Genomic DNA, 26808 nt, shown 5'->3' on the forward strand with positions numbered 1-26808 from the left:
ACGCTATCATTTATCTCGACTTCTTAAGAGTTATAACCATTATACTGAAAGACGGTTGTGTATAAGTGTTTTCGAGGATAGTGAATCTTCCTCAACCTCGAAATATTTTAAGCTCTTGTTTTCCTTTTTCTTCTTACAAGTTTATCCTGTTAGGAACAGTCGCATCTCAATATAAGCACTTTTAAACAGTTAGCTGTTATCAATTGCTTCAATAAACATGTGGGTAGAAAATGGCCTGTCTTTATAAACATGTCACGGAAAATTACGTTCAATAGGACAATCGCAGGCACGAATCTTTCACCACGATTGTACTGTGTCATAGAAAACAAAATTAACTTCATCAATCCAAATATTTGCCGACCTTATTTAGGGTCATGATAAAGACAGATTTTAATTTTACTTGTTTCTAATTTAAAAAAAAAATGAATGTATGAAAATAAATAGATATTATTCAGTAAATATTTCTTTTTTAAAGTATTTATTCGAATAAAGGAATATTTCGATAAATAGCGTATCTATTTGTAATCGGGTAGGGTCACGCATAAGCGATAGAAACAACTGAAACATTGCAAATGACTCACTTATCGAAATGACCTTCGTCGAACTTTCAAGTTACTCTACCATTATAGCCGATAAGAATAACTAAAGATCGATGAAGTAATAAATAAAATAACTCTTTCACCGCTTCCTATTCCCACACTGCTTGCAAGCTTAATGAAAACTAAGATTTATATTCTTGTTCCTGATTGCATAGTTATTACCTTTTTAAACACGAATTAAATTATGCTCTTTTATATAAAGAAATGCTTAATTTGAAATACATAAGACAGATTAATAAATTTATCGAGATTCCTGAAATTAGAACCCCCCACCCCCGCGCACACACAACTAGATATAATTGTTTCAAGTACATAATGAGACCACATAACAAAATATAACACAATACATAAAAATAAAAAAAAACGAAACTGCTACAAGATGTAAGATTTTACTTATGAAATCTGATTTTGTTGTAATAAGCAGTACGATACGTCTTCAGATCTGAGTTGGTTGATGAAAGGATTATTATTTTCCCAATAAGATCTCAAGTTTTTACATCACCTTTTAAAATTATAATGAATGCTATCAGACAATTTTATTTTCAAATCTCAATAAAAAGTTTATAGCTCTCTCAACTCAGAAAAAAAAAAAGTTAAATTACAAAATACATCATTTGTTTTGTGATTCTATATAGAATATCTCCTAAATTTGCATAATGACTATCTTTTTGTCATTCTAGTGCGTCCGCCGGCCGATTATAGAATAAGCAATGTTCGTCTTTCGTGTTATGTTAAAAAAACTTAATTATATCAAAAGAGTCTTCTCACTGAGGACGCTAACAATTGAAGTTTAAGATCGACCCTTTTCTTTTTATCAGTGAAACATAATTTCACAGGTTTCAGATCGTAATGTAGTATCTGTTCCTAGTATACAAAAAGAACACACACAGTCTCTTGTCATCAAATAACAAAATAATAATAATAATAATAATAATAATAATAATAATAATAATAATAATAATAATTAACAAATCTAAAATTCTGAAACAGATATGATTATGATAGCTTATGATAGTCTGTGTGTGTGTGTTTACGTATAGTTGCATAATATACTATCCCATAGCCGACTAAGGCTATGGGATAGTATATTATGCATATTAATTATGTACTCTAGTCTCCCCTTTCTGATAGGAAATAACTCTGTCCCTTCCATACATATAAACGAGTTCATCCTCCAGTGAAAAGCTCTTATAAATATTCCTCGCATCCTCTGCAGCATTCAAACCCAAGTCTTTCTAACTGATGAACCAAATTTCGTGAAGATACTACTGAGGCGAGTGGTGATGCGTGCATGTTGATATGGCGTTGCAGTCTTGCCTCACGCAAGAGTAACATCAGCTATATATAGCATATATTTTTTATGTGAATCCCATCGAATAAAGGCTGTAAACCTATCAAACATTAGTACCATTTGTGTATTAAGAGTTAGAAATCCGGAAACTTGCTGTAGAGACTTAACATGGCACTTTTTCCCCGAGGCATTTCAGGCTTCCAATACTCGCAATACTGATAACATCAGTAACGAAAACCATCTACTTCCTAAAGACATTCATAAACATACGTGCCTACAGTAGGACGACCAGCGGCCCGTTGGTTCGAGAGCGAGTTCGCTGTCCACTCGGCCAACCGAACCGATGACTATTTGAAGTGTCACTCGCCCATCTTTTAACCAGTAAGTGTTTCGTCCTGTATCAGAAATTGCGAAGCTTGTATTCTGCTGCAATAGCTTGTATTTCAAGCGATAATTCAAACTTTGAAAACAGCGACGCAAATTTGTTATTCTTAAAGTGTGTTAATTTCATAAAATGTACTTTTTAAGCACAAGCGGGAAAAAATAAATTCCCAAAAGTTTTGGTGTTATTATGAACTTTTATTTTTACCTTTTTTTTTAATAATTACCAGCTCCTTGTCTACATACCTCAGTTTATATAAATCCATTAGAGAGAGAGAGAGAGAGGCATATTTTTTTCTATTAGATTAAAACAAGCTTGCAAACTGGGAAGTTTATGTGATCTGTAGGCCTTCGAAACCAAGCCAACAAATACATATTCTCATCAGATATTATCCCGATGAGAGGTTGTTATCAAGGAAATAGTCTTTTGTGTAGTCTGCGTCTCCCGGTTTCTTTCCTTGAATAGGCAATAGATGTTTGGGGTAGGGAGGGAGGATAAAAAACTGCTACATAGAACAAGGTCAGTCAAGAATTACAGTGGAACAGCTGTTGCGTACCAGTTTATATGAACTATATCAGAAGTTATTCGTTTAAGTGCACATTTTAAAAATAAATAATACACAGATTAGTAGTAGATGGCATACAGTAGCAATAACGAGAACCCTTCATATACGCTATAATAGCAAAACGAGTTATTCATATGATCATTTTTTATAACTTTAAAATCACATTTCATTTATCTCCTAAAATGATTGCATTGAAATATCGATATAATGAAATATTCTACAAAAAATCACAAACATATCTATGTTTAGAAATGTGCGAATTCACTTGAACTTTGCAAGTGTTTCTTTAAATATTCTTGAATTTTAGATTTTCTAAACCCTAAAATATTAAATTAAGGCAGTGATTCTTCCAGTGCGTAGTAAAAATACTTGACTTTTTTGAAATAAGTTTGACTCAAGATTAAATGATCACATGTTGTACTTACGGGAAGAAAGGGATTACATGATATTTGTGGTGAGGCTTGATTGTATAATACGTCACAGATGAAATCATGGCCTTAAGTGATTTAGAAGCGTTGCCATAATGGTCATTATTAGTTTGTTTGTTTTTTTCGGCTATTTATTTGTTTATTAATATTGTTTATTAAGTTTTGTACTCTTTAGGTAAATACAAGTAACGTCGAGTCAAAGTGATGCGTACAAATTCCATTCAGTGAATTCCTATGCAAGTGACCCACTGTCATGTTCTCTAAACTAGAGATTTTTAAACCGTGGGTCATGACCCTTCCAGGGGATAGTGAGATATACTGGGGTCGTGAAACCACTTCAAATAGCATATCTGTCACTGATCCGTATTGAATAATCTATGAATGTAGGGATTGGGAAATTGTGTCTTGAATTAGACATACTGTCTGCTGCACCACACTTTTTATCTTCTTTTTTTCCGTGGTATTTTCCCATTCCTCTTAGATTGCTTGTGCCTATTTACATTCTCTGGGTAATATTGATAACCAGACAAAACATATTTCTCTTTCCTTCCCTCTCACTTTTGACAGTGATGCATGTTTCTAGGAAGAGTGTAGAAAAATATACAAAAAAAAAAAAAGGTTGATTTCGGTTCAAATCTGAACGATGGATTCCAGAAAATGTTGGTGCAATATTGAATTGTGTATTCACTTATTGATCATAAGGTTTTACTTATGTATTTTCGGAGCTGTAAATTCAACGATTAAAGGTATAAGTCATTTGCCATTTAAAATTTCTCCAGTGAGCGGTCTGAATTTATAGCAGAATAATCAATAATATTCTAAACTAAAGGTCAATTAGACATTAAGTATGATATGTTCTATCATGAATATCAGTGTCCATCTGTCTAACGTTATTGACAAAACAGGAAAAGGTAATTTTGAGCAAGTCGGAAAGTGAGATATCAAAGAGAGAGAGAGAGAGAGAGAGAGGTAACAAAAAGGACAATAAGACATAGATAAATAGGACACTGCAATAATTTTATTATTGCAAATAAAGAAATATAAATGTAGTGGCACTCCCTGTGGAAGAAGAACCAAAAGGTCTGTTACGTAGTCGGTAGCTGATATTGATTCCAATCAAATCCAAATCTAATAAGTATAACAGGCCCAATAAGCATGTGTAGAATGGAAAGAGACACTTATATCAACAGGACGTATTCTTACCAGATCAATTCGGCTGTCACTTGGCCGTACACAAGGAACTTCGAACTGACGCACCCTACCTCGTACCTCAACTGTTTGCTTTATGCAAAGAATGCCAATTCGCAATCCGAGTAACACATAACTGTTTAAAAACCAGATCTGGACAATCTAATATACAGCCACCTGGGTTTGTAGGGTTTTGTGTATTATCATTATGAATAATGATAATACACAGAATGGTAAATCACTTTAAACCACTAGAGGGCCCAGCGGTAAGCGTTTGAATACCCGCCCTAAACTGCAGAAATAGTCAGAAATAGTAATAAAAAGTAAAAGGTTATTAAAATAACCGTTTTCTCTTTTATGGAATCTTAATCGATTATCATTAATAATGGTTTGAGTTTCACTTATACAGATAGCCATAATTTGAAAGTTGTATTTTCTACAATTAAATATCGAAATTAGACTCGGAAGGAATATTAATTTGTACTTGTATCCAACTATATTCTATTATTACTGCATAAATAATCTTATGACTAATATTCTGAAATTTTAAAAACGCCATCGGATATTCTCTTTCTTATAAACCAAACTTTATCACTATAAATTAAAGATGCCAAGAAATTATATTCTTGGTTTTATCCATGTGTAAGCAAGCAAAGTTTGCGCCTGAAGTATTTTCAGGACTGGAACAACTCGTATATAGAAGCTGGTGACTTCACATCGCTTGCATTAGTATCCCATAATGCAAAGCACATATCCTTACAGGCATGTATAATACTATGCATTATTGGAAGGGTCACTACCCAGAAAACCGGTTTCGACCTTTATTGAGGTTTCATCAGTGGGAGCCAGACCCAGAGGTGATACCAAGATTGAAGTAATGCACAAGTCATATTTTCATATACGAGTAGCCAAAAGGTGTCACACCTTATTATTAAAATACTGTCCGCGCGGTTAGCCTAGTGGCTTTGCGCTTCGCAACCATATGCCTGGGAAAGGAGTGTCCTGGGTTCGATTCCCGTCGCCGAAGTGAGGAGCTTAAGGATTTTCCTCAGTCATAGCCAAGTTAGCCGGTCTTGGGCATGGACAGCAGGGTTTTTCTCCCCAGTTTATCTGGGGTTTTTCATACCGCAAGCAGGCAAACCGGCTCCGTGAACACACACTGATCTGCAGCCATAAATACTTAACCCACCATTAGGGGGTCAACTCGCCCCAATAGAGGAGGGGGAGAAAAGGGAGGAAACTTCATATGAATAAATAAATAAATAAACTAAAATACTCTGAATTAGAGATAGATGTTGGAAGTTAGATGTTGGTCTGGGTAGCGACCCCTTCCTACAATGAATAGCATTATACAGTCCGTAAGGATATGTGCTTTGCATTATGGGATACTAAGGCAAGCAATGTGAAGTCATTAGCTTCTATATACGAATTGCCCAGTCATGAAAATACTTCAGGCCCAAACTTTGTTTGCTTACACTTGGATAAAACCAAGAATATAATTTCTTGACATATTTAATTTATTGTATAACCAAGTGGAAGTTTTTGTCTGTATTACGTCTGTTAATTGCCTGTGTTCTTTTGGCCGGTGTATCTGTTTCGTGGAGTCAAAGTTGGAATTTTCGGGGGGAAAAAACCCTGCCATCTCGCAGAAATTACAAGACGCTGTGTAACTGACTCACTGTGTATTAACTAGAGAAAGGCACGTGCGATTCTCTCTCCCGGTTTCTGCCTTTAAGATTTTTTTGAGATATGTAGGGATTTCCACTGTTTTTAAATAACATGATCCGAGGATGAGGTGGGATGTTTCTCTTCATCGCAATACAGAAAAGCTAATCGTTTATATATATAAATATTCTCAGAAAACTAGCATAAGCAGAGAGAGAGAGAGAGAGAGAGAGAGAGAGAGAGATGGTCTTACGAAGTCCATATGTTATGGTTTGCACACTTTTAATTAATTATATACTAATAATTAAAAATATGGTGATGCCAAAGAGCTATTGAATATCTCTGGGTAAGGCGACATACACTCTGTCCTAATCATCAATTGCTGTTTATGTTAATGATATATTTTAGAAGTCTGATGTAATTTGCTTTTATGTTTATTTCATGGCATTAAGCAGTTGTGATATAAACGTACTTATTTCGAAGATTTTCGAAATATATAGTATGATCTCGAGTAATCCTCTTATTATGTTTTGATGTGTGGGCAACAGAATCTTGTTTCTAGGGTGAGCTGTTATAAATAAAAAATAAAAAAGAACTCGAATTTTTTTCGAGGCCATTTCTAAATCTAAATACCTGTTGGATTCAGAAGGAAATAAATAACAATAATAAAAAATTGAATATTTGATTCTACACATGGATAATTTCACAAACTGAAATACATCAGAAACGTATTTGTTAAGCTGTCTTTACTTGTACGAGTCGTATGCTCTTTAAGTAGGCCTGCGTATATTATCAAGACTATCTGCACAATTACCTGTGCATAATTAACAAATAACAGGTCATAAGAAAAACAATATGATTTATGAGTAGAAATTCATTTGACTGTATATTGATCCAAAAATATTGAAGAAGTCAAACAGACAGATGGACTGAAGATGTATAAGCGACGATACTATCGGTTTAATAATGTCGACTTGGAGGGCGGGTTTGAAGAGAAACGAACTTGGGTATTGTAAGTACCAGTTTTAAGTGACTGTTTAAACTGCTTGATCATCATTATTATCTTCCTTTTTTTCATAGATTTAGGATAAGATGCCTATTCAAGCAGCATGCCTTAATTAATTAATTTTAGTCTACCTATTCTTTCCCCCCATTTATTTTTATTCATAAATTAATTTCAACTGCGCAGCTCTAAACTGCGCTTGCTTGCATAGTGCTAGGCTGCTCGAAGAAAGGCTTGTAGGTTTATACAGTCAAAACTTTTTGACTTTTCTACAGTCGGTTTCCTTCTTCGATCTTTGGCACTGGCAAGTAACAATTTTTCTTTAGACAAGATGGGATTTTAACTAAGTGCAATTACCACAGAACTCACACTATTACACGAGCGTCAGGGTTTAGGGCTACGAAATGAACGCAGTTCTCTCTCTCTCTCTCTCCCCAGAAAGTCAGAGAAATCAAAGAGACAAAAGTTTCTCTGACTTCTCATGTAAAAACGTCAATTTTATACTCTGAGTTATTTTTGCATCTTCTTTTAATGAACGTTCTTTGGAACCTGAAAAGAAAAGGATTCTAACTGCCATCATTTTTCAGTCTGCGATGACTAGCTAGCTACCTGCATCTTTTATTAACCCTTGCATTATATAATGCCATACTTACGAGAATATAAATCGCCCTCGCGTATGCCTTGCACTCCTGATTTTACTTTACGTAAAAAGGAATTAAAAAGTTTCGCATATACCTCGCACACGAAAAAAGTTTACAACTTTAAGAAATAGATAGTGAATGTTGTTATGGCAGTTTGAGATATTTAGGAATTCGGTTGAAGAGAATCAGCATTTCAACTCAACAATCGGCTGCTTGTCTTTGTCATTATTCAGTAGCGTGATCTTTTGTTAATATCGCATCAATCATATGCATAGAGATGGAAGCAACCAGTAGAGGAAATGTGGAAGTGAGAGCACTGACTCGGTGCGTGAATGAAGTGAGGTTTACGTTCTACACGGAGCTGATGGCAGCCGGCGGCTTCAACCTGACTCCGGCAAGGATCTGTTATGCAACTGGATTTCGAGAGCTTAAGACATGATTTCGCCAGAAATAATTGCCAAGAGTTTTTGATTTTTTTAAAAATAAAACTAGCATCTCTAATGCCCTGGATGGAAGCGAAGATGACGCTATTTGAGTAGATGACTGTTTGTTTTAATTTAATTACAGAAGCATTGCCGCTAAAGATTCGTATATATCGCGTGATGAAGGTGAGCGGCCGATCACATAAATAACGTTCATAATTAAAATTTAAAATGCATTCATTTTATAAATAATGTGAGCAATTATAAATTATAATGAATACTGAGGATTTACTTATAATTTATAAACGTTTATAATTTATAAACGTCGATTTATTTTTTTTCCTTAAAAACTTTAGTTTCCGAAAATCCCCGCATATATCTTGCACCACAATTTTTTAATTTTAATTTTCAGGAAAAAAGTGCGAGTTATGTTCGAGTAAATACGGTATCTCCACTTTACTAACAACAGACTATGCATTCGAATCCCAATGTATCGCGAATTTTTGAGAAATGCATAATGCAATGAAATACCTAACTTTCATTCCCCTCGAGACAGGATCACTCCTGCTTACTGGAGATCTGAGACTGCTTCATAAAAAAAGAGTTAGTGTGTTGGGATCTAGAAACAGGATATTCACAGCCAACTATTAGTCGTTGGGATAACTATAAAAGGGACGTTGTCTTGATTTTCATCATCATCATGAGTATCAAGGATTTAGGCCTAGCATGGCCTTTTCCGGCCTTAGAAGTCATCGTTGAATCGTTTAAGAGGACGTCCTGGTTTTCTTTTTACTAATGGCTTGTACTTTAAGGCTTGTTTTGGTAATCTTTCTGTTTTCATTCTTTGAACGTGTTCCATCCATTTATGTTTATATTTTTTAATTTTTTCTATTACTGGTTCTTGGTTTAATTCTTTCATAATATCTTCGTTTCTTTTGTGATCAAATAGGGTATACTGCAGTTTTTCTCATAAACTTCATTTCTGCTGTTGTTAATCTTTTTTTTGTTTGTTTGTTTGTTTTATTGTCCAGATTTCGCTTCCATACATTGTATGGAATGTATTGTATACTTTTAGTCTGGTTTGTTTTTGAACTAGGTTTGGTTTAAATATAGAGTTTATTACATTTGTTATTTTTAAATATTTTGTATTAGGTAGTTAAATGAATTCACCTGTTCTAAGATCTTGTTATCTATTACTATTTTAGTTCTTGCTGGATCTTGTCCTTTAAAGGCCATAGTTTTTGATTTTTCCGTTGATATTATCATACCATAATCTTTGGATATCTCATTTAGATTTAAAATAGCTTTCTTTAAGTTATCTTCAGAATTTGTAATTATTATTTGGTCGTCGGCAAAAAGGAATGTTTAAGTTCACAGTAGGAGAAAGTTTAATTCCCTGATGTAAATTTTTATTCCATTTTATTATTATTTCATTTAAGTAGATATTAAAAAGAGTTGCTGAGAGGGGACATCCCTGTCGGACCCCATGGTTTATCTCTTTCGTATATGATAGCTCGTGATTTAATCTTATTTGTATTTGATTATTTTCATATATACTTGCGATTGCTTTTAGGATATTATTTGGTATTTGTCTTTCTTTTAATATGTTAAATAATATGTTTCTTTTAACTTTGTCAAATGCTTTTTCAAAGTCAATAAATGCAATATGTGTTTCTAAATTGTATTCTCTTCTTTTCTCTATTATTAATTTTAGGCAAAAGGCCGGGTCTATACATGATCGTCCTTTTCTAAATCATTCTGTACTTCTAAAATAAAGTCTTGATTTTGATAACTGATTTGCTTAATTGCCCTATTAATTTTTCCCAATTTGCTACTTTTCCAATTATTCTCGTTTAGTTCGTGAAGATGACGATTGAATGTTGTGTGAAAATCAAGGTGGTTGGTTCTTCATTTAGTAATTTCTGTCTTTGAGGAGAACAATCACTAAAAAGGTCATGATGGTGATGTAATGCAATATCAGCATCATATTAAAGATAATGGTTTAATATTTTCCGTTAAAATGTTACTTATTTTATATTATTAGCCCAAATTATTATTAATATCATCACTATAACATTATATTAATATTTGTTTCCAATTTCGCATTCTTTTTCTTTATATCATTTGTTTGTTCTATGACATTTTATATTTGATATCATAAACAGTAAAAAATGGGATATTCTGAAAGACTGTTAAAATTTAGGAGTCTGTTTCTTTTGCTTTATTTTTATCATAGTTATTTATCATATAAATAAATTGCTAAGAATTACTTCGTATTTAATTATTCATTTGTTTTCTGCATCCATAATTAGTTTTGATAGTTTGAAATATTCAGTCGTATGTACTCAAAGCAGCTGTCTTATAACAGTAAATTCTGATATATTTTAAAGTGATAATGAATTATATGTGATGACTGAAACCGGGAATATTGAAGATATAAGAAAAATCTGGTCAAACCATTTTAAGACTATCTTCCACCAAGGAAACAAAACTACAATGCCAACAATAGAAGAAAATAACGACCACCCAAAAATTTTACAAGAAGAAGTTGGATACGCAATAAAACAGATGATAAACAATAAAGCACCAGGCATTGATACTATCACTACTGAACTGTGGTCATATGGAAGCAGCATATCAATAGAATATTTATCAACCCTATTCAATAAAATACTACAAACAGGAGAGATCCCAGATGACGGGAGAACTGAAAAGATCATTCCAATATACAAGAAAGGAGACAAAAGAGACTGCAGAAATTACAGATCAATCAATTTACTCTCCCACACCTATAAAATATTCGTACGAATTATACAAAATAGATTAAAAAACACCTATGAATAAATGATAGGCATAGAACAAGCTGGTTTCTTTCCGAGGAAATTATTCAACAATAGACCAAATTTTCACATTTCATCAACTAGCAGAGTTCAGCCAGGAAGACCATAAAGAACTATATTGTTGTTTTGTGGACTTTAAACAAGTTTTCGATAGCATCAACAGAGAAATCCTTCTTAAAATTCTACTAGAAAAACAATAGACAAATATATAATACAGTTTCTGATAAAATATTACTCTAAGACAAATGCAATAATTAAAAACGACACACTCACAACAGAACCCATAGAGATCCAAAAAGGAGTCATGCAAGGATACCCATTATCCCCATGCCTATTCAACATATATCTAGAAGTTGTAAAGAAGGCAATAGACAATGAGCCTGGAATCAATGTCAATGGTTTAAACATAAATAATATCAAATATGCGGATGATCTCGTCCTTATTGCAAGAACCCCAAATGAACTACAAAAGTTGATCAACAAGCTAAACGAAACCTGTAAAACATATGACATGACAATAAATATACAAAAGACAAAAGTGATGAAAATAGGGAGGAACGGAACTACTATCTCAGTCACCCTAAATGGAGAACAAATAGAACAAGTAGACAACTTCATATATCTTGGATCAAAACTAACAGAAACAATAGATGAACTCAAAACAATCAAACACAGAATAGCGATAGGATGGACCACCATGGGAAAATTACAGAAAATCTGGAAAATAAACAAGACATCTAAGCAAGCCAAAATCAAATTATATGAATCAATAATTATACCAACAATCATCTATGGAGCAGAAGCGTGGACAGTTAAGAAAAGAAAGGAGAAAAAACTGCGGGCATTTAAAATGAAATGCTTAAGAAAAATAAATAGAACAAGTTGGATAGAAAAGAAAACAAACAGCACAGTCAGACAAGAATTATTGTATAAAAAGACAATAATAGAGAAAATTAGAAAACAACAACTGAGATGATTTGGCCCCACTGTACGCATGAACGCAGACAGACTTCCCAACATCCCAATCAATACTTTTCCAACTGAAAAAAGAAGACCCGGAAGACCAAGAATTACCTGGCTAAAATTAATAAAGAACATCTCGGGGTGTAGAACATATAAGGAACTTTTTCGAACAACAACGAATAGAGAAGAATGGAAGATCCTGCTCAAGAGAAGATTCAACCCGTCTTAGACGGAAGAGAAGAAGAAGAATGAATTATAATCTTTTCATCGTTAAAAGGAGCAAAAGATAATCATTCATCTTGTCTATTGACTCTCAATAACATTGCAAAAATCAGGATTTGTTTAAGCTTCTTTATACATATGTGATTCACTTCAAAATCCTTTTTTCCAATATTCCCATGGGTTCCTGCTATTCATCCTTATATGGAGATTAAATAGCTTGAGAGTGAAATCTTCAGCGGTAATTAATTATTGAAATAAAGGGTAATATTCGTTATTGTTTTATAGGCAAATGGCAAAACAATATTTGTCTTTATAACTTGAAAAAAAATCGTGACAGATAGCTGGAGTAATTTATTGCTCTACTTGTATGACGAAGAACTCTGCCAGGTGCCCGCATATTTGACTTTATTAATTCTTTGCATTAACATTTCAGAGTTTGAGAACAGTTCCAAATTATTGGTTCTCTCTAGATAAGCAGGCAATTTTATAAGAACTCGGAGAGATTTCTTATGAACATTGCGCCTCTTATAGTCACAAATATTGAGCAGGCTGATGCATAGTATGCTATATGTATATACAGGTTGTCATAAATGACGATTTACATTGGTTTTATTATTTTTTAATTCACTGTATTTTATTTAAAAAATTAGTTTAGCTTTATGTTATATGGAAATGCAATGATGCTAATACATTTTAAGACAAGCTTTGTCATTTTATTAGTCTTCCCTTTTTTTTTCTCCTGTTGTTTACATTTTCCGTCCTTCTGATCACCTAATTTTCTTTCGTATACAATATGAAAGATTTTTTCCTTACATATTTTTCTTCTGTTGTTACTGATAATACTAAGAACTAACTACAGCTTCTAATTATTTTGAATGTGTAAATGATATCCAGGTTTATACTCGTACTCGGTCACTATTGTTTATTTTTAGAAGAACAAGTAAATTAACTTTAATTTTTTATTTTTCGTTGGTGTCACACTCTTGTACTGCTCAAAGGTCAAAAAAACTCTATTATGAATCTTACAGCGAAAGACTTTAACCTATAGTACATTGTATTAATACTGTAATTATGCTAAGATTGGATAATCCGGAAAAACCTACCCAAGAGAATCAAACATGGAAAAATACCACGACGTGCCCTCGGACTACGACTGATCAGAATAAAAGCAGTCGGTCACAGCTACAGCTATAAATTTGTTATTCTTAATGGCTGAAAAGTATCTTCCATAAAGATGTGGCATTGCATAGGTCCTTCACTATGTCAGTAACTAAGAAAGGATAACTAAATTGGAAAATTAAGAAAGTAATGATTACAGCGAGCTACATAAATTACGAAATTCTGGAAGTGCAACGAGGTTAATTCTGGTCTGAACTGTGTAATTAAAACACGAACATTAAGGTCTGGATAAATACATTATGGGTTAGCGATTAATTAGTAATTATAAAGGAATTGTGCTTTGCCCAATTCAATTTACCCATATATGGTACTAATGTACTATAGGCTGATCAACCAACTCTCGTATATGGGCTCGACATAAAAAAAAAAAATCAATATTTGAGTAGAAAGGAACCATAAAAATTGTCGATAAACTTACTCGATTTGTTTTCTCAAGATTTATTTTCTCACTTGAATCAGTTTAATCGTGTAACCAATTGTTTCGCATGTTCGAAAGATTTCGCTCTCTGTCATTTATGCTAAATATGGAATGTTTAGCATAAATGACAGTTCTCCTCTTATACTCTTCATCAGTCATTTTCAAAGCATTCCATAAAACATTAAAGTAACTATTATAATAGGAATTGTTTTATGTGTAAATATGTCAGTGACGGGACTTGAAACCACCCTAAAAACTCCAAAAACTCGTCTAGTTGTTTTTTTTTTTTTTTTTTTTTGATTTATCAAAATAAAACAAATGTCTGTGTTGAAATCGACTTTACAACTGAAATGTTTAGTAAGAACATTTTTTTTGTTTATTAAGAGCAAAAATAAGCGATGGGTGCCACATACATCGTAAGCTGTTTTAACAAAGCAGAATTTTATCCGATTTTTTACAAAAAAAAAAAAAAAAAATCCAAACCCGAATTAAAACATTACGGTTAACATTTGACGTAACATAAAAAATCTTTGTTTATATTTTAAGATTTGTATTCAGGTTTTCTCGGTGATTGAATAACACCATTTTGATATTTCAGAGTAACCCTCATTAATAACACTTGTAAGGTGTGGGATTTAAGGATGTCTGGGTTTAAGTTTTTGTGATTCTCTCGTTATGTAAAATAAGTAGGTTCCAAAATATCACCACGTGTGTTAAAAATTTGTATTTCTTTATATTTTAGAATCTATATTGGACACGATTAGTTGGAAGTGAAGCTCTTCATTATTGTTTTGAAATCGTTAGCAAAAAAAAAGTATTACGAAGATGAACAGTCTTATTCCTACCTTTTCTATTAACGTAACATTATATCCCACCAATATATATTTTTATATAACTGAATGTGTTCCCCTTATGTCTGTTTTCCTCCTTCAGAATATGAATATTCTACTTAAGTACGACGCAGATACTATTAAAATCTTTCACTAATTAGCTAATAATGCAAAAGAAACTGGATCGAACCCGAATCAGTATGCATAACTTCTTAGAGACCGCAAATCAAAGCAGTGGAAACGTTCAAGCAACAGAATATGTGCGTGTGTTGTTCTAGCCGGTTTCCTTTCCATTATGAAAACTTGAGTTATCTGGAATAAAGAGCCTTCCATTTCCAAGATCTTATGAAAGGTCTTTGCGTCTTAGACGTGATTCGCACTTAGACCAATTTGTTAATGTAATGAAACTTTTGGAAAAGTATTTACATACGTCTTAATTCCTGGCCACTTCAACAACTCAAACAGCTCAAGCAACTGGTTCTAGCGACAATGAAATTTTATTGTCGCAACTCATTTTGTTCAAAAATCAAATGCAGTTTTACGTTTAGTTTTTAATTTTGTAATATTGTAAACATCATGGGTATTAAGAGTTACTAATCGTGTACTATATCACTCAGACGCCTACTTTTTTATTTCTCATTAATCCAGATGTTCTGTACATTAACACAAGCAAGTAGGGTTTAATCCTATGGTCGAATAGGGTCAAGCCTTTACCACCACTCGAAAAAACCTGGAACTCACACTATATCAGATAAAAACACATACGTGTTAGGGTTAGAACTACGAGTTAGCGGCAATTATCATCTCCCCCTCCACTTTCTGTCTCTCTCTCTCTCTCTCTCTCTTCCCTAAGAAATGTGATGGCTACGGGTAGAGATCGGTTGCCATCGATCGAACAGTTACACTACTCCTCATTGGAATAAAAAAAGGCGTTGGAGATTTTTTTAAAAAATTATTCTTTAACAAAATAAAGTAGACTATTATAATATTGAGCTTCCCAGCGTGGTCAATATAGACGAAGTCCTTTGGTCGGAAAGATCTATGTTTGATTCCTGTCCAAGACGTGAGGAACCTTTATCTGGTCTTTTTCGACGAAAGGTGAGTTAGCCGGTCTCATACGGTGGTAAGGGGTTTTTCGTCTCCCCCCCCAACAGGCAAACTGTCCCCGTGGACACACGCATCTACAAACATAGGATACATCGGAAGGCATAGGGATAACCACCTTATCCTAGAAGTGGTTGCGGTTTCAAATCGTAATAGGCTATACTTAATACGAACGTAACAGGCCACTAAGCCTAATATACGTATAAGGAGGAAGAGGGTTTTAATATTAGTTTTCCCAGTTTATCGTCAGATTAAAACATTTAACTGTTAATTTCACTATTATTATTTGGTCGGGCATTTTAATATTTTAATAAATAAAATTAGTTTAATATGCAGAGCGTGAACCTTTCCGAACATTATTAATTAATTAATCTGTAATGGTCAGAGAACCATTAATTTAGATTTCTGATTTATAGTAAAAAAAGTTAGGACAGGAAAAAGGTACATGCAGTTCACAAAAGCTGTTATTTTGTATTGTCATTTAAAACCCAATGTCACAATAGTCGTCTCTTTCTAGTTTCCTTAGATTAGCTGTATCAACAATGCTGTTTGCGTGGAAATACCTGGGGTCGGATTCTCATCTAGACAACCTTAAATTAAAGGGTTTTTCAACGAAGTCGAGTTAGTCCCCAGAAGAAAAAACTCATCCGCGTCATACGGAAGTGGATGGCTTTTTTCTTCCGGAAACTCTGGTGTTTTATTCTTCACAATAGACAAATCGCCTAGAAAAATACACAATTAACAACATCGTCTCTAAATAATAAAATGTAATTATGGTGTTTTTATGGCGATTGATATGAATAATAATAATCCTCAACTTTTGCATTATCATTATCCTTTTTATTTTCATAGAGGGGAGGGAAGAATCTCCATTGTTAGGTTAATTCTTCCATAGCTGGAATGACATAACTGGACTTCTCTATGGCCAGACACCAAATAGGAAAAATGCTAGAATATTCAATCGATATTGTTATGCTCCTAAAAGCCATGTGTGGGAGAGTGTCTTAGTGATTTGTTTCTGGTCTGTGGATTTTCATTTTTAAGTTGTTTATTCGTCTCGTCCTGTGTGTGTGTGTGTGTGTGTGTGTGTGTGTGTGTGTGTGTGTGTGTGTGTGTGTGTGTGTGTGTGTGTGTGTGTGTGTGTGTGTGTGTGTGTGTGTGTGTGTGTGTGTGTGTGTGTGTGTGTGTGTGTGTGTGTGTGTGTGTGAAAGAGAGAGATTGTGTCAAACTTTTAAAATATGTCACTTTTATTATTTTTATTACTGATTTTACAAAGATCTGCTTCTTTGTTTTATTGTTTTGCATCATGGAATTGGTTCAATAAAAAAGTAAAAAAAAGCAATTAATGGATACATACATTGAACTTTTCATTACGGTATTACTTGCTATAGTTAATCTAATTGTTTCAGAAAAACAATTAGATTAATTACTGTACTTTTACTTCTGAACAAAAAGATAAACAACGGCGTTGAAAAATAGCATATCTGATTAAGAAGTAATTTACTCAGAGACAGCTGCCAAATTGTAGAAAATTAACTGAAAACACTTATCCTTTCTTACAAATACGAGATAAGTATGTGTGTGATAGCAACCCGATCTGAACAAATGATGTGCTTGCATTTTAAATATAAAGTGACTTACTTTATACTGTGGCAAATTAAACAGTTAAGAGCTGTCTTTTTACAAGTTCAATACACTGGGAAAATTGTTTCTACTCCGTATGTATTGCTCGATATCTTTTCTATTTTTTGCTCTCTTTCTCGCTTGCTCACTCTCTCCCGTATTACTAGTGACGGATTGATGATTCTTGAGATCTGCGTTAGACTATCCAAATATGCCATTGCATCTTCCATTTTAGCACGATAGCCATCTAATTTTACACAGACCTTGGACAAAGTCCTGCACTTTATTTATTTGAGACTAGTGTTTAGGGACATAAATGTGCTCGATTAACAAGTACATCATGCCTGGGATCACCTTCTCCCACTTCACCTGCCGCTTGAGGGCGCTGAAGAACGCCTGAATGCAGCAGTACACCTTCGATGACATACAACAGTGGCAACGACTTCTGACCTAGACAGGGAGAAACAGACATAAATCTTAGAGGAATCTTTGTTTTAATTTCTTTCTCAGACCTATATCGTGCAAAAGGCACAATTACTCAAACACCTGCGTGTCTCTTCCGTAAATTATACCGCTCTATTATCGGCTGACTTAGCTCATCCGATAAGTTTTAGTGGACTTTACGATCTTCAGTTACTTCCTCCATATCAAATAAGTCCACGATACAACACACACGAAGTGAAATAAATATTCTCAACTCTTATTCTTTAAAACCAATGCATTAAACCCATCCTGATATTTTAATAGTTGACGGTAGGTAACTAAAACCGTTTCATTCTAGGTAGGAACTGCATGTATACAACAACTACAATGAAATTCTCGAACTGTTTCAGTGAAGATATGCTTTTGTTGATTATCGGTGATAGACCTATAATTTAAACTTTTTCAAAAATTAGATACAATTAGCTTTCGATAATTATATGCAATTACTGTTAAAATACAGTATTTAATAAGATAAAAATTAAAAAATATAAAAAGATTCTAAGTGATCAAAATATAAAATTAATAGTTATCTTTCGGTCGAAAAAAAATACGTAAGCAAGGATTGGAGAAAGTTTTTCTGTAAGTAAATAATCAAGTTAATAATTATCACTGTGAGAGAAACTATCATTGTAACAGAGGTAAAGGTTTGATTGGTAAGACTAATTATTATAAATACGATAATGTTTGTTTTTGCTTTGATAAACGAGTTAAAACTTTATTTTTAATGTAGTATAGATTCGTTTTGTTTACTTGGCATAATCATCATAATTAGATTTCGAATTAAAATCATTTCGAAAGGAATGCATACTTTAAATGTGTTATTACTTAATGTAGTTTGACATAACCGGAGAATATCGTCATGGCTTTGGCATTAACGGTGTTTGTGAGTTTCCGACCACATCCAACTCAACATAGTTATGCTTCTCTTCTCTTTTTTCTACTTCTTCTACGTCTCCATTCTTGTTTTTATTCTTAATCTCATTGACTATGAATTTACATTTTCTTTTACATCTCTACTGCATTTCCCATATGCTTAGGAACTGCTGAACAATACTAAGATGATTAAGTTAAGAAAACTATTATACGTACCCCGAAGTTTCATTGATATCATAGTCGGACAACATTAGTGAAAGAAATATCTCTATATTATAAGTTTATTTCATCAAAATCACGAAGGAAGGTGTTAGTAATTGATAACTAATACAACAACAAAAAATACATGGAATAAACGGAAAATAATTAAAAAAAGTCATGTACAAAATAAGAAAACATAACTTCTTATAATGCACTTTTGGTAAAACGAAATTTATTATTATTATTGGCTTTTTTAAAAATCAGAGCAACACGACAATCCACCTACGTCGTTCGTCAAGACAGGTGATGTCAGCAATTGATTTCCACCTACAGAGACTTGAAGAATGAAGAACTCTGTAGACTCTTTATACAAGTTGATACCCAGACGAGACCCTCGAAATTACATCTTGCAATACGATTAAGGGATAATAAATCATATTCGACTATTTTAAATAATTCCTGAAACGAAGCATTGTAAACCTATAGTATATTAATATCTTGGGTAGCCTAAGGATTTTTTTTTGTTATTTTTGTTCATTTTTATATTTTTTTTTTGTATCTTAATTTATTTATTTATTGGTTTGTGAGACTGAAAATTCTGCTCTAGAGACCAAACATAGAACTTTTTTTATGTTGCTTCAGGCTTCTAATAAGCGGGATGGTGGCTCACATCGGACGAGGAAACTCATCTCATGACCAGCATCTCAAAAAAAAAAAAAAAAAACTACCTAAGTAGCTTTAGTGATGTTCTTCAGAATCGTGCTAAATAGTGATGTTAACAGAATGATTTCGTTTAGTATGCAACTATGTGTGCTGTAAATATAAATAAATTTATTTTAAAATATTATCGTAACTCCTCCTATGGCCTTTGTACATCTAATGTGATATAAGCTCGTGTACGTTACATGTAACTACTGTCAAAATAATTCGATTCAGGTTTAATGTTTGTGAGAGAGATAAAACCATATCATCCAAGGTTGATAACAAGATCAGCTAACTGAATGCAAAAATATAAAAATAAAAATAATAATAATAAAAAAACGAACAGTAAATGAACTACATATTGAGTAGTCACCAAAATGGCAAACCGATAAACTTAGCATGAGACGTATAGAATGCGATGAGAGCAATCTTTATAAGTTTTTTTTCTTCGTAGAAATTTTATAATCAATTCACAAAGTGGGTAAACCAACTAGAACACACACACACACACACACACACACACACACACACACACACACACACACACACACACACACACACACACACACACACACACACACACACACACACACACACACGAGTATTGGTAAAGAAATTGGCCAAACGAATTGAACTAAGTCAAGATTCGTTACCTGTAATGAACAATTAAAAGTATTATACGAGTTTAAACAAATGTATAAAATGTTTATTGTAAGCGAAAAATAAAAATATTATAAAGAATAACATACGACTGTCTTAAATCAGTGAAATCAAAAATTTACTTCATTTTTTCAATTAAAATTTGATATCTCGACTTTATAATTTCTTTTTATCTACGTAATTACGTTGTTGTTTCCCCCAGCACAATTCTATTGCTAAGAACTAATGACGTGCGTGCTTTTTTTTCAGACAGTACGTGCTTTAATTCTCTGACAAAACAGGTGGATGAAACTGATAAGCGTTTCATGACCTCCGTATTATCTTAGTTACATCATGAGTGTGGGTTAACCGTTTCTTTGGTGGTGGTTTATTTGAACAAGAGTCTAATAAAAAGGTCCCCTGGTGGTGTCAGATTTTAAGATCGGATTCTTTCTCTCTCTGAGTCCATTTCGAATGGATGTCAAGCCTCTTTTTTTTTTTTTTTGTATAACGCTACTAGACAGTTATTGGTGGGATGATCATAAAGCAGGAAAAATAAAAATGTCCTACGAAACACAGTTTTACACTTATTTAGCAGACTTGTTGCAAAGACATTTTACAGTTATCCAGCCTGAACTCTCTTTTAATAGAATTGGTATTAGCAGTTTCATTAATTAGAAATTAACAATTTCAGTACTTGATAATAATGAGTAACCACGACGTGCCATTCGCCTTTCAGATGTAAAAACATGTTCGTCTGAGATGCGAGCAATCTTGATAGTTTTTTTCCTTCGTTGAAATTTAATGATCAGCTCAAAAAGTAGGCAAACCAGCCAGAACACACAAACAAATTAATCAACATTAACACACGTTCTCATAGTTCTAGTTGTATTTCACGTATTTCCGTTCAAGCGAAACCAAAGATAACGTTTATTGTCATCTAAACCAATAAATTGAAAATTTTCAATTTTTGTTCTTCAGAGGCGACACTAAAAATGTCTCAAACACACAACTAAGCAGAGAAGAGTACTGAGTAATGAAGAGTCTCTCCTGTACTAAGTAATCTAATCAGCCAACGACTTCATATAATAGTGATCACTTTTAGACTCCTCTGACATTCATTACACCTTTTATTTTTCAGGCATGGCAAAATTAATCGGTTTTAGACAGAAATTGCAATATTTTTTCTCTAAGATAATAGGCAAATCAATCCAAGAATACGAATAAATAACTGAACGCGATAGTATTCTGAATAATGACGAGCAGCGAATTCTCTTATGGTTATCCAAATTAGTGTGAGTCCGTGCACAGGTAAGTTATATGTTATATTGGTACCGATTAGGTCGCTATCGAGTCATAAATGAAAGTCGGAGCTGTCCTGATGTTCGTTTTATGGTCTCATAATGTTTTATTATCTTTTGATCTGTTGTTATTTAGTTGAAAAGGTATGTAGATTATCTTCATTAATCTACATTGATTTTCATTTCTCCCTGTCTTTCTAGCTTTGTGCACAATCATGCTACTAATACTAGAGTGTTTGGAGAAGTGAGAGTGATAAAAAAAATGAATTAATCGAAATTTACACCAGTAAACATGTTGACTGTCCGCAAACTTGTTTTTTTTTATATTTTTAATTTATTTTTTAATTAATTTTTTATAAAATTAAAAGACCAAGTTAAAAAAACATGAGATAATTTTAAAAAAAGCGATGAAATTGAAAGAAAGAGCGAGAAAGTCGTTGAAAAATGTGTTTTGATCGTATTTTTTCGTTCTCTCTCTCTCTCTTTCTCTCTCACAGGCACATATACACTCACAGATTCGCACGCATCCAGAACATATTTTGAATTTTTCTTAATTGTGTAATCCGAGATAGAGAGAGAGTGAACAGTCATCTCGTAAGATATCTATTAATTCTAGACTTTCTTCGCATACCTGAAGAACGTTGCGCCCACTTTAGCATAGCATGCAGAACGACCATACTCTCTATGGTATGTGGAACATTGTATGTTGAATTTCAAGGAGGGTCTGAATGATAGAAAAATGTGATAAGTACCTAAAGCATATGCAATTCTCGTTTTGTTTTATTGTATTTTTTCAACCAGTAATTCCAGCGAGCCGTGATAAACTGATAACATTCAATACATTATACATTTATTTTGTATTATACAGCACAAAATTCCATTTTAATCTTCGCTATTACCATTTAGAATTTATATAACAGGAAAATTTGTTCCGTCTATGCATCAGTTGTTTTTTCTTAAAAGGGGGTAAATGGTTCTTAAACCATCGCATTTTCACATTTAAAGTATCTGGCAAAATACGCAGTTAACCAAGTACTATACAGGGTGTTTGAAAAAGAATGTCCCGATTTGAAAATTGTATATCTCTGCAACCACGTGCAGCAGGTGGAGGGCACATTGAGCATTTGTAATTGTGGTGAGTGAAACTTTAGGTCTTGCTTCATACTTGATAATTTATTTTGTAACTGTACCACATTTTCATTATTAAATATAATTATTTGAAATCGGGTCATTCTTTTTGAAACACCCTGTATTATGCTACCTAAAGCCATGCACAATGTTGATTAAAATAAAAGCTATTAGGACATTTATCTTGCTTTTGTTGTCAACCAGTACTAATTGATGTTTAATACTTCCAAAAGTTTTGAACATTATTACAGTGTGTGTGTGTGTGTGTGTGTGTGTGTGTGTGTGTGTGTGTGTGTGTGTGTGTGTGTGTGTGTGTGTGTGTGTGTGTGTGTCTTGACCTGCACTACTAAATTTAGTAAATATTAATTTATTTTTCTGTTTATTCCAGAACCACAGGCCAACTACATCCTCAATACAGCCGGAGGACCACCAGGATCACGACCTCCCATCTGCACCAGTGCAACATCTGGATCGACAACAACATCGTCGTCTTCATCCTCGTCTTCGTCGTCAAAGAATGACGCTAGTCAGACAAGACAACGAACCCGTCGCAAACCGCGTGTGCTCTTTTCTCAGGCCCAGGTGTACGAGCTGGAGAGACGGTTCAAGCAGCAGCGGTACCTGTCCGCTCCAGAAAGAGAGCAGCTAGCGAGCATGCTGAAGCTTACTTCCACGCAGGTCAAAATCTGGTTTCAAAATCGCCGCTACAAGTGTAAACGGCAGCGACAGGACAAGACACTCGAACTGACAACGGCGAACATCCATTCTCCTCGCCGTGTCGCTGTGCCTGTGTTGGTGCGCGACGGTAAGCCGTGCCCACCCTCTGCAGCAACAGGATCAACGTACACCACTGGTCCGGCTACGTACAACGTTTCCGCTTACCACACGGCGCCCTCTGCAAACTACCCTGGGACTACTTACGGTCAAATGGCAGGACCGCCCGTGCAGCAAAATACAGTTGCGGGATCCGCAGCTGCTGGTTATATAAACGTACAGTCAGCGCAGATGCAGCAATTGCACCCCTCTCAGACATTACAGGGTTGGTGATTTTTTTTTTCCTTTTTCCTTTTTTTTTCTGTTTTTGTTTTTACTCACCCGTGATGGAAGTCGTCGGAGTCTCAAGAGACCGGAGTTACCCCAGCGGTAATGTTTGTAAAAAGTCGGAACTGAGGTCACTAAAACAAACCAGCTTTTTGATGTGGTGGACAGAGGAAAAAAAAGTGCATAGTTTGGTCTGCTTATAGTTCCTCCGTCAATTACTCCCTCCCCTCCCCCTCATGAACGGAACTGAGCCTGTTGGTGGATAAAGAAAGAAAAACTCTTGGAAAGGTTTCTTGAAAAATTAGATCTAATATATGCGCATGTATTTCATAACAGACTGTTTCTTGAAATGTAGAAATACGACATTAAACCGTTACCTCGCCAGTCCCTTCTTCTGTTAACTTATTATTTCTATCTGGGATGTATTTTTCTTGCAAAATTTATAAATGCTTAAAATCATCTTACAAACATGAACTAATATTACTGAACTTCACTCTTTTGCCACACTGGAAATAAAGATATGATTGAAAGTTCAGCTATGGACTGAATTGTTGGTTTATTGCCGAAGCTAATAAAACTGCTATAGAAAAAAATACACCCAAAATACCTCTATTTTGAATTTTATAAATGAATTTCGTGAAAAAATAACATCAGCAAGGAATAAAATTCTGTACACATGACAAACCTCTCATAAAAAAGGAAAAAAGTAAAGAAACAGTTCCTCCTGATTACACACACGCATCCTGTGTGCCTGTGTGTGATCAGGTGGAACTGTTTCACCTAAAGATGAATTAACCAGCCTCCTAATACAGTTAGCAAATATACCAGCTGCAGAGCTTTAGTAACTTCTGCCGTAATTGAGAAAGCCCAATCTCTCTCTCTCTCTCTCTCATCAGTGTATTTTAAACGTGACAGTGAGACTATGAAGTATACTTAATCCAACTGCGTGTATTCTTTGGCTTCTGATTTAATAAGTTATTAAGTACTTATTGCATCCTACATGTAATTAAAATCGATGTTCGTTTTCAACCAAATGGTGCAGAGTCGACAGGAGTGAAACTGTAATACATTACATAACCAAAAAATGAACCACTTCGTGTAGTATTAGTTTTAAAAATAGACTTTGTATATATGAGGAATGTAAGGATATTCTGAGGATATATAAGGCAATTGAAGCAACGAACTTATATTTCCAAAGAATATCCTATATGTGCTCGTTAAATTTATAAACAGAGAAATCTGATGCCCAGAACATTTACTGGAATTCGCTATGCTTGTCATTCTGGAACTTTTTTCTTTTGCTAGATGGACAGTAGCATCATTATGTTCTGGATCATTCCTTCTCATGTGGAAAAAAGAAAGCGTGTCCTCGCTATAGGCACGCGTTATATCCTAAATCAGAAGGAATTTTGGATTCTCATGCTGTCCAAAACTGTATCTTGGTCACTACTATAGATGGCGTATCTTGTTATTGCGAGAGGCGAGAAGAATCTCCAAACAGATACACGGATGCAAACATCCTATTACATGCAGCGTTCTCGATGCAGTTTTAGTTGAAATGGACACTTAGGAATAGCTGTTGAAATCCTTAATAAGATCCGACACTATAACTGCTTATTATCAACAGTACTTGTTATCCTTCTTTGTCTTTGAGTAGAATATTTTCTTATTTTACTTTTTTCCTCCTATCCTAGCAAGAAACATCTTACACAAAGTGTTAGCAAAGATACTAGTCCTAGACAATTTCAGAAAGGGCGTCTGACGACTTTCTAAAAGACTCTTTCTTTTCTTCCCATGTTTTCCTACATACGTCAATGAACAGGACGTGTGGTTTCTATGATATCACCAACTGAGCTTTTTTCTTCCACGTACTGTAATTGTGAATCATCTTTTTATTTCTCACTTAACCTAAGGCTGGTTATAATTAATAAAAAAAGACTTTATTAGATATTAGCCTTGTCGTAATTCCGAGAGCTTTTATATGGATAATCCAACCTACCTCATACATATATTTTAAGCTCAAATGATGTAATTACACTTCATGAAATGTGCAACTTTTTTGTACCTTCCATGAATTGTACAATGCCCTTGAAACGTGCGTAACGATTTGTGCTCATTGCGTGAATATTTATACAAATAAATATAATAAAAAAAGTTAATAGTTATCTGCAGCGAGTGCAAACCTGCAACGTTGAGTTTAAAGTACTGTGCGTTTACCATCTAGGCCACTTTTTTATTTTTATCATCTTTGCCACTGAGAACGTGTTGAACGAGAATCTAAATTTACTGATATCATATTATGTATAAATAACCTCTGTAATCTAAAAGAAGTTCTAAAATATTTGGAGTTTACACGTCTTCATTTGGAAATAACAGCTAGGCAAGATCTACATCTAACCATCAAAGTGCAAAGAAAACGAACGATATTAATAAGAAGACTTCTTGGTTAAGTATTATTTACTTCCTTTGTTAGGTATTATTTATTATTATCTGACACCTCCAGGGAGTCCAAAGACTCGTCGATGGAGGGCACCTACTCTACAACTTTCTGTCTCCAATACTCAATCTATTAACTACAACTACATTAACGCCATCTACTGCCCACCACCACTAGTATTTCCACAGACAATCACAAACATCCATGTCCACGGCGGGATTCGAACCCGCATCCTTTTGGCTGGAAAGTGGATACGCTAACCACTCTGCCAACCAGGCTGGATACTTTGACTCTGAAACATTCCTATCTCTTGTAACGACATTATTATAATTACATTGACTTAATACTTACTCTGTCAGAGTAAGAACTCGGCAGCGATATTCTTATGTACTACAAGGAGACTTGATGTTCTTTTTCTGACCAAGAAAATGGCGGCGATGTGTTATATAACGATGATTGTGCAAAAATACATATACGCAATAAATGTCTAGAGCATTTCATGCTCTAGACATTTCGTGAATTGTGTAAGAGGGATGTACACTTCATGAAATGGCCAAGAAACTGCACATTTCATGATTTGTACGCCTTCATAGTTTGCGCGTAACATATATATGACTAAGAATTTATAAGGCAGAACTGC

General features: G+C 34.0%; 1 protein-coding gene across 1 annotated transcript in view; it reads left to right on the forward strand.

The window, feature by feature from the left end:
• Positions 1-24118, forward strand: part of LOC150110516 (uncharacterized) — a 63643-nt gene extending 39525 nt beyond the window's left edge. The window contains exon 2 of the mRNA XM_090394407.1: positions 23079-24118. Within this exon, the coding sequence (XP_090250533.1) occupies positions 23079-23737 (659 nt within the window). The 3' untranslated portion in view covers positions 23738-24118. The remainder of the gene's footprint in view (positions 1-23078) is intronic.
• Positions 24119-26808: the final 2690 nt, after the last annotated feature.

The sequence above is a fragment of the Typopeltis vanoorti genome, chromosome 1, assembly GCF_054136105.1.
Source record: "Typopeltis vanoorti isolate ZY-2024b chromosome 1, IOZ_Tvanoo_1.0, whole genome shotgun sequence".
Lineage (NCBI taxonomy): Eukaryota > Metazoa > Arthropoda > Arachnida > Uropygi > Thelyphonidae > Typopeltis > Typopeltis vanoorti.